We start from the raw sequence: 10,246 nt of genomic DNA on the forward strand, positions 1-10,246 counted from the left end.
CAGCCATTTGATCTTCAATTTTCAACATTTTCTCACCTATTTTATATCTATTTTCATTTAAACTTAAGCATTCATAATATCTCTTTCAGAATTTAACTCAATCACTGAATCAATCAGAACATTTGTTAATGTTCTTAATTTTTAAGAGAATAGGTATTCAAATCATGTTTCAAATCAAAAAGAGTTACCTTATCCTCTCATCTTCATTCTCTGAATGAGCCATGAAAGCAAACATCTCATTGAATATGGTTTCCTCCTCATGAACCACCACCATTGACACATTATTTGGTTCATCAAGATCTTTTGAGTCACTCAAAGAGTCTCCCCATGCAGCAAGAGCTTTCTTGACCACATAGTCAGCAGTAGCTTTCCGATCATTTTATCGAGTACCAGGTCCCTTCGCTTTTCTTTATCACCTCTTGGATTTTGATATTCTTTGTTTTCGGCTTTGAGCAATGGACACTCTTATGACAAGTATCATTTTGAGTGGCAGTTCGAGGAACATTTGCTCCCTTTCTAATACCTTTGTTTTTCCTCACAATCTTCTGAAACCTCTTGATGAGGTAAGCCATATCATCATCATCACTGGAATCCTCTTCAGATTTGTATTTCAGCATCAAGGACTTATCTTTCATGACTTTCTTCTTTGACTGATCATGACTTCGATTCATCTCATGAGTATTTAGATTTCCAATGAAAGCATCCATTGTTAACACTTCAGGCCCTTTGCTTCAGTAATAGCATCAACCTTACTTTCCCAAAGACTTGGGAAGAATTCGAATCACTTTCCTGACCTGCTTACTCATGCTGATAGGTTCTCCAAGACTTCTCAACTCATTTGTGATTAATGATAGTTTAGTGAACATTTCATGAATAGTTTCACCTTCTCTCATTTTGAAATTTTCATACTGAGAGGTAAGCATATTAATCTTTGACTCTTTTACTTGTTCAGTTCCTTCATGGGCTGTTTTTAAGCAATCCCATATCTCTTTTGCAGATTCACAAGATGAGAAACGATTGAACTCATCAGGTCCTATACCACAAACAAGAAGTTTCTTTGCTTTGTACCCTTTTTCAATCTTCTTCCTATCATCTTCATCATATTTTCGTCTAGGATTTGGAACAAGCCTAGTGTTTTCACCATCTTTCTCTTCAATAATGGGAATGAAGGGTCCATCTAAGACAATGTCTCATAGTTCACAGTCTTCAGCCATAAGGAAGTCATGCATTCTTACTTTCCACCAACTATAAAAATGGCCATTGAAATGAGGGGGTCTAGTTGAAGACTGACTCTCTTCCAGATTAAGTGGAGCAGCCATTTTAGAATAGGAATCACTCTCTTGGTGTTAACCAGATAGAGAGTACCTGCTCTGATACCACTTGTTAGAATTTGTGCGTTCACTATCAGTCAATAGACTAGGTCCCTTGACACACATATAAGAATATAGCAGAAAGTAAATACAGTTTAACAATAGAGGAGTTTAAGTGAAAACCTCCTTGCTCAAGGGAGTAAAACCACAACCTGTCTCACAGAATTTCACAACTTTTTCACTAATCTGCACAAGCAAAAGTAAATCGGTTACACAAATATGAGAAAATGTTTTTAATCTCACCAACAAGCAATAACTCTATTGCTTGATGAGCCTAAGTAGATGTTACTCTACCCACTAAGCTATCACTCTAGACAACTTAGAATTTTCTAAGCAACACAAAGGTTACCCACTAAATTAGTTCAACTAACTATCTTAGAATTTCATATCAGAGACACTGATTCCTTTATAGATTTAGGATCAGTTTAGACTGTACGATCGAAAGAATATATTCTCAAACAACTACACAATGTACGCATGAGTTTCAGTTGTTCTTGAATGATTCTTCTCCTTATTTTCTTAAGCCTTTGCAAGAGTTCTTGAATGTGCTTTTTCAAGTTGCAAAAACTAAAGAGCAATGTGTGGAAAGATGAGATTGTATAGAAAAGTCACTTTCCTCAAACCCCTGCCATTGGTTGGAAAGGTCTGACGTTTCTGACGTAGTTGAGAACTGTGCACCAACTTTCTGTACTTTCTCTAGCTGACAGTCAACGAACGATTCATATTGAGAACCGGGTACCTTCACAAGGTCCCTGAGTTTGTTACATCATCAAAACTACAAATAACAAAAATTCGACCAACGCTCACATCCTCCTCGGTGAAAGTATCATATGGTTCACCATTAAAATCAGACTTTTCCAACTCATCTCCTAAAATGTGTTCCTCATTGTTCTCAACTTCTTCATCATCCTTATCTAAATGTACGTCATTGTTCAAACGATAGTGTGAATCATCATCGACCCATTCATTTTCGTTCATCAAACTATCGTCTGAAGTCATTTCTAAAGATCTATATAACTCTTTCCTAACTTCAGTTACATTCATATTTTTCTAGAGAAATGATCGAGTAAAGAAGAATAGGAAAAAGAATTAGCATGATTGCTTTGCAGTACTAACGCTACCTAAGAATACGAATGTGTTGTATAACATGTCTCTTTTTTATTTCTTTCACAATAACGTCCTACTTTTTTTCTTCTTTCAATTTTTTTTCTTCTTTCAATACGAATATTGTCCCAATGGGACTTTTCATATTCTAAACTTATGAATCTATGTTCTAGTTAAATTGTAATTTTAGGAAATTACAAATACTTAAATACATTTTTTATTTATTTTAGACTAGAAGGTTAGTATAGTCTTTGTATGTTTGGCCAAATTCTTGATTGTTTAGCATCTCTATATATCTATCTATATCTCTCTCATATATATATATATATACACACACACACACATATATATATATATATATATATATATATATATATAGAGAGAGAGAGAGAGAGAGAGAGAGAGAGAGATTTTACTCCCATCTTTTTCTCTTAATCCCTTTTTTCACCCTCTCTCCATGTTTAAGGATTTTATCATTTTCTCTAAAGTATATCCATTAGAAATCAATTACAACCAGAGGTGGAGCAAGAATTTTATATTAGAAGATTCTAATTTTTTAATTTTTGTAAAAAAGAAATAACGATCTTAACTTTAAGTAGCAATCATCAAATTAACGAACAAATATCAATATTTAATTCTCTAAAAACGAAGAAGGGAAAAAGAAAAGGGAGAGACAAGAGGACACACCGGAGGCTAGATGTTGAACGAGCAATTAGATCAACAATAAAAGTTAGAACTCTAAATTTTGAAGAAAAAATTTGAGATGAACTTTTTTAATATAAGTAGAAATCAATTGTCAGATATTGTAGTTTCATGGTACGATACAAAATTAAAGAAAACTTTTACACATAAAAAATTATATGCGCCTACCGAGAATTGAACACACGCATTGCAGGAGGCGAATGATCTAGCTGGGCACCCAACTACCACTTATCCAAATGCTTTAGTGTTTTTATGGGTTCACATGGAATATATATATACATTGTATTTTATATTTTAATACAAATATAGAATCTATGAAAAAGTCAGTGAATTCGCCGAACCCCCTTCCGCTACAGTAGCTTCGCCCCCAATTACAACAATAACTCTTCACAGTTATTAACTCAAATCACATCATTTTTTTAAAGGATTTCTACCTTTTCTTTTAATCTTGTAGTTGGATGCAAGATATTTTCTTACAAATATTTGTCTTTCCTGTTATATTTCAAGTAGTTAAGTTATCCGTACTTCGCGCGGTGGTGAGCTATATCAATAATATTCTCTAAACATTTGATAATATAAGTGTTCTCAAATGGGTATAGCCGTACGATAAATTATCAAGAATATTTTATTTAATATGAAATGAAATATTTTTTTAATCTTAAAACCAAAAAAAAAATTGATTCTAAGTTTTTATGCATTTTGTTTTATTAATTCTTCATTTTAATTTAATGATAAAAAATATATTATATATAAAGCTAGATAATAAAAATAAGATGTGGCACCTCGCTTTCACCAGTATTATCATTTATCCTTTTTATCAATTTTTTGATTTTTATTTATTTCTAAAATATACTAAAATAAGGGGGAAAATATAATTAAAATAACTTAATTATCTCTCCTTATCATTACCACTACCATTTATTACTCTTTCATCTCTCATCAGTATATTATTATAATTTATTTATTTTCCTTAAAAGTTCTCCCATCTTACCTTTTAGGTTACTATCCTCCACATTTTTCTTTTCAATATTTTTTATCTCAATTTATCTCATATAATTTATTGTCAGAAAAAATTTCTGAAAATTAAAAATATAGTTTTAATTATAAATTTCATCATCTCTTATCACTATTATTTTAATATATTATTTTTCTTAAATTCTCTCATAGTACGTTTTATGTCTATATTTTAAAAAAAACAAACACTTTTCTACAACTTCTTTTATCTCAATAATCTCATTTACTGTTGTCATAAATATTTTTCAAAAACTATCTTTTTAAAAAATTTCATCAAATATTATTAATTGATATTTCCTAAAACCTTCATCTTCTTTCTCTCATATTTCTTTTATTCATAAAAAATTATAAAACAAATAAAGTTAGTGATAAAAAAAAATAAGAAGATGGAAAAAGAAAAAATATTGACAAAAAAATTACAATATAAATATAATATTATGATGGAAAGCATAACGGTTGTTTTCCTATTTATACATATTTAAATTGAGCAATAAATGAAAACACTTATTATTATTTTTAAAATTATAGAGTAATTTAATTTTTATGCAATTAATTTTAAAAACATATAAGAATCTATATTAGACTAAGGATTGATCTAACAATTATAAGGGAAAAGTCAAAATCAAATTCTGTAAAAAGATTGTAATTATTATATAGTTATAATAAGTAATTTTTAGAATTTAAAAAATAAAATAAATTAATAAGTACAAGAAAGGAAAAATAAGTAATTTAAGGAAAAATAAGTAATTTAAGGAAATAATATAAACAACACTAATAATGATATTTAAGGGAAGGAAGTAAAGAAATCAATAGCATTGATGGTGATAAGAATTAAATATGGTCATCATTCATATTTTATAAGATTTTAAGTTTTTTTAAATTAGAAAAAAGGGTAAAAATAAAATAAAATTCGAGGCACTATTTTTCTTTAGAAGAATAATTCAACTTTGAGCAATTATTCTAATACAAATGTTTGAAAGAATGTTTGAAAAATTAATAAAATTAAATTAATATGAGATTTTGTTTATAAAATATATAATTATCAATGTTGGACTAACAATATGATCTAAAAATTTTAAGAAAAATGTTAAAATCATATTCCGTAAAAAAATACTACGATTCTTAAGCAGTTATAATAATTAAATTTTATGAATAAATAAATAAATTTTCACACATTAGAATTAAAAATATACACAAAGACGTTAATACAAGATAAATACGAAAAAAAACTTTAATTAAAGACACAAAAAATAAAACAAAATAAAAGAAGAAAAATGTTAGTAGACCAAAGAAGAAAAAATGATGTCGTTAGTAAATTTTAAGTTAAGCTAAATAATAAAAAAGATAAAGTTTATATATATATATATATGTATATATATATATATGTATGTATAATAATTATGACATAAAAAAATAAGAAAGAGTTAAGTAGAATACTTATTTTCCTCCTAAATTTAATACTAATTTACTAAATAGATTGATTTTTTCTCTAGATAAATCTTCTTATATATTATGAATTTTTGTTCTCAATATTAAAGAAATCAACATTCTTTCAAAAAGGCTGTACTTTGAAGACAATTTTTTGTTACATAATCTTTTTCTTTTCGCCAATATCTATAGAAGGTTCATGAGATATTCTTTTTTTCTTTTTCTTAAGAAAATCACAAGGTCTAGAATTTTGCTGAACATCTAATATCTGTATATTCATCATCATCAATTTTTTTAGAAGTTTTATCATCACCAATATTTTTCGATATTGAGATACTCTCTTTTCCCTTTTCAAAAAATTTGATATCCGTATATTCATCACCACAATATCTTTAGAAGTTTTATCATAACCAATATCTATAGATCATGAGATACTCTCTTTCCCTTTTCAAGAAATTTAATATCTGTATATTCATCACTATTAATATCCTTAAAAGTTTTATCATCACCAATATATTTAGATATTGAGATACTCTCTCTTTTCCTTTTCTTAAAAAAATCAAAAGGCCTAAAAATTTATTGGACGTTTCAATATCAAAATTCGATACCCATATATTCATCATTAGAAAAAGAGAGAAAGTAAAGATTTTCACTATTATTGATTATAATAGTCAATTTTTTACTATAATTTATAGGCTAAATAATTATAAATTGTTATGAAAAATTAAAAGGATTTGATCTTTTCACCTTCCATTTACTTAAATGTGTATTAGTATGATAGAAGTTTTAAAGGAGCATGATGTAATGCACTAAATATTTTTTTTGCAGTTTTTTTTTAAAAAAATTTACAAATAAAAATAAAATATCAAAAAAATGAAATAAAACATAAATAGAAATGTTGGCCATAGAGAGGTACCACATCAGATGTTTTATATCCAGCTTTATATATATAGATAGATAGATAGATAGATAAATAGATAGATAGATAGATAGATAAGAGTAGTATGTATAAAGTGATGAAGATTGCCAAAACAGTGTGAAACCCTTCTAGGAAATGGGTGAACTGAAAAATGACGATGAGTTTGTAAATCATCAATCATAAGTATTAATGGATAATAATTTTGATTTTCAAGATTTTTTTACCTACAACATCGATTTCCACGTGTTAATTAACTCCTCAGTATTCAAATTGAATAAGTATTTAATTCTTATTAAATGTCAAACATGAATTTGTATACATTGAGGTAGACTTGTGTAACAATCTAATGTGTACGTCTTCAAACTAAATGTATACGCAATTGATATTATGTATATGAATGTAGTTGAAAGTATGCATACAAACTTAATTTAATTTATCAAATTATTTTCGAAAGGTAATATATCTATACACATGAATAGTGCAAATTATACTTGTGTATACTAATAATGTATAATGTATACAACCAAAAAAAAGTAATGTATATATTATAGCGGCAACGTGTATACTTGATTAAATGTATACTTAATCGCATGTACATATTTAATTGAATACATATTTATTTTTAGTAGATATCAACATTCACCACATACTAAATGTATATATAAACATATCTTGGCCGCCTAATACCAAGTATATATTATGCAAGTGGATACACAAACAAAATATGAAAATAAATTGTGTGTATATATATTATAATGCAAACATATATTTGTGGATACAGAAACAAAATCTCCTTTGAAAGAAGAAAAGTCATAATTAAGTACTTTCTCTAATTTAAGGTGAGGGATAATTCTAAATAAACATTTGCTAGTTTTAAGAAAAAAACGATTGGAAGTTAGAAGAGAGATGGTAGAAAGTATTTTTTATATTTTAAAGAAAAATAATTTGAAGCGAGATGGGTGTGAATAGGAATTTCCCTCTTATTTTTTGTGCAAAATACACGACTATTAAATATTAATTCCTTTTAGGTTTTTATTTGCTAAATATTTATTTGGCTAAAAATATGTCAATTTAATCTAAGAATTGAATATATGTGCCAATTATTTCTTAAACCTGTCCCAATAAGTCCACCTCCAAATTAATCTTACAATGCGATTCAAATTTAATAGAAACTCCAATTTGATCGTCTTATTACTACATAAGGATTACTGCAACTAAGCAAATAACCTTAGTAAAATCAAAACTCCCTACAAGATAGGGCACTTACAATAGCCACACATTTGAATAAAGGGCCACCCCTTCTTGTTGTTGTTGTTGTTTTTGTCAGAAGACTTTCAGATTCCCCTTTTTAGTTGTCAAATGTCTCTTAGTGGCTGAATAGAAATGTCTTTTTGTGCCATCCAAATTGTATTTTGTCCATCTTCTAATGGACCACACCACCCCACCATATCTAAAGATATTTTTCTCTCAAATCCTCGAATGAACGATCCTTCTTCTTTCACTATACTTTCTTGTAAAGTAGATATTTTTCCCCCTCAAACAAATGTAGTTCTCGACAAAAAAAAAAAAAAGGGGGGGGGGGGGGGGTTAAAAATCAATTGCTTCTAACACACTCTAAAAGGTTATCATACTGTATCAATGTTTTATGTATAGAGAATACAATATTTGTCTTTTAGAATTCATCTAGCACAAACCAATAATTAAATCAATGATTCGATTATAGAATGTTAAAAACATAAATTTTAGAAAATCATTGTTATCTTTTGGCCATTGAAAGGGAACCATGCATGGTTGACGGGCATCCCATCTCCAACTGAGACCACTCAACCGCTTTCATCTACTTGAAAATTTGCGTAAAATTAATTCAACTTTTAAACAAGACTTGTAATTAGTTCTCTTCTTTTTTGCCCCAACAACAAAGCAACTTATGGATGGGCATTTTTGGGGACTAAACCCGCTTTCCATTACTCAGTGTGGCAGCTCCTTGCACATATATAATTAAGAGAGTCATTGAAAATTGACTAAAACATCATAAGCAAGGACTAACAGAGCTAATGATAGAGTCAAAAGAACACTTTTAAAATTAGACTTGATATTAACACCAATTTGTCAGTCGCTTTGGATCTGCCACTCAATGGACTACGTACTTTATAATGTATACATAAAATAAAACAGTGGACTATATCAAGCGAATTCCTTCTTTTAAATTTTGAGACAAATAAAAATATTAGTCAAAATTTAAAACATTAATATAATTTTCACCCAAATACTTAATTTCCAAAAGTAATTGGGATATTTTTGTTTAGCTATTGGAATAATATCCAACAAAATCTCAAAAAAAGAGATCTCTTGTATTCTTGTTTGCCAAAAAAAACATATCGTAAACTCACATGCAATTCACAGCCCAAAATATGTCGTTTCCTTCGTACCCTAAAATCATGCACGTGAAACCCCTCTGCATGCCTTATCTCTAACAACCAATCAGAATAAAGCAAAAATAACATCCATGCAAACTCAACCCCTATAAAAACCCTATCAAGATAACACACAATGCAACTCCTCATCAACAACAACCCCCAAAATTATTAATTTTTTTTTTAAAAAAAAATGTATTTTCAAGCCTTGTTCCTCTTCTCTCTTGTCATCATCTCCTCCTCTCAAGCCGCGGTCCTCGATTTCTGTGTTGGTGACTTGTCCTTACCCGATGGTCCCGGTGGCTATGCTTGCAAGAAACCATCAAAAGTAACTGCTGATGACTTTGTGTTCTCAGGGTTAGCTGCCACAGGAAAGATAATCCCTCTCATTAAAGCGGCGGTGACTCCTGCTTTTGCTCCTCAATTTCCAGGTGTCAATGGGCTTGGAATCTCAATGGCTAGGCTTGATTTAGCTATAAGTGGTGTTATCCCAATGCACACACACCCCGGAGCATCGGAGGTGCTTTATGTTGTCCAAGGAGAAATATGCGCGGGATTTATTTCTTCCTCGGACAACAAAGTGTTTTTTAAAACCCTAAAACAAGGAGATATTATGGTATTTCCACAAGGGTTACTGCATTTTCAGATTAATTCAGGGAAAACTTCAGCTTTGGCTATTATTTCTTTCAGTAGCCCAACACCAGGGCTTCAAATTACTGATTTTGCTTTGTTTGCTAATGATTTGCCTACTGAACTTGTCGCAGCCACCACATTCCTTGATGCTGCTTTAATCAAGAAGTTGAAGGGTGTTCTTGGAGGAACCAACTAATTAATTAATTATCTTGTAATTTGCTTTGTTAATTCGAATAATTGTGTCAACAAATTATCCATTATTATTTCCTTAGGTTTATTTTATTTTTGAAAATTTCATGTATTTGTTGTCTTGTTATGGAGTGTTAATTATTTTCAGAGTTGAATCTGGCCTTTGGATTCTACTTCTTTTTGTCATTTGTATTGCAAGGTAAAAAATTCAGTTAATGTAATTTCACTTTTTTAGCTAGTGGCAAAGTAAGTGCATGTAAAATCACTTTGTATTTTTTTTTTATGACATAGGGAAACCCACAGCTTCTATCCTCTGCGTGCACAAAGGGTAAAAATCTCTACTCCTATGCAATAGCTAATCCATACTAGGCAAGTCTGGTGCAACGAGTTCAACCCAAAAGGCAAACCTCTTGCTTTTGCTGGCAAGGGCTTTCAAACTTGAGAACTCCAACATATAAGTCTGAAGCTCAAAC

General features: G+C 29.6%; 2 protein-coding genes across 2 annotated transcripts; one reads left to right on the forward strand and one right to left on the reverse strand.

Annotated features, from left to right (window-relative positions):
* Positions 1-749: 749 nt before the first annotated feature.
* Positions 750-1,319, reverse strand: LOC104648503 (uncharacterized). Its single transcript, XM_010325826.1, has 2 exons — positions 1,292-1,319; positions 750-1,177 (listed from the first exon to the last, which is right to left on the reverse strand). Exons 1-2 carry the CDS (start codon positions 1,317-1,319, stop codon positions 750-752), a joined length of 456 nt encoding a protein of 151 aa, XP_010324128.1.
* A 7,587-nt stretch (positions 1,320-8,906) lies between these two features.
* On the forward strand, positions 8,907-9,928 carry LOC101254918 (auxin-binding protein ABP19a). Its single transcript, XM_004243667.5, has one exon. It carries the CDS (start codon positions 9,145-9,147, stop codon positions 9,778-9,780), a length of 636 nt encoding a protein of 211 aa, XP_004243715.1. The 5' UTR covers positions 8,907-9,144; the 3' UTR covers positions 9,781-9,928.
* Positions 9,929-10,246: the final 318 nt, after the last annotated feature.

This window comes from Solanum lycopersicum, chromosome 7 (assembly GCF_036512215.1).
Source record: "Solanum lycopersicum chromosome 7, SLM_r2.1".
Lineage (NCBI taxonomy): Eukaryota > Viridiplantae > Streptophyta > Magnoliopsida > Solanales > Solanaceae > Solanum > Solanum lycopersicum.

Coding starts and splice junctions, on each gene's coding strand:
- LOC101254918 (XM_004243667.5), top strand. CDS start 9,145: ATGTATTTTCAAGCCTTGTTCCTCTTCTCTCTTGTCATCATCTCCTCC.
- LOC104648503 (XM_010325826.1), bottom strand. CDS start 1,319: ATGGCTGCTCCACTTAATCTGGAAGAGA. Junction 1,178..1,291: donor TCCACTTAATCTGGAAGAGA/GTCAGTCTTCAA, acceptor ACATTGTCTTAG/ATGGACCCTTCATTCCCATT.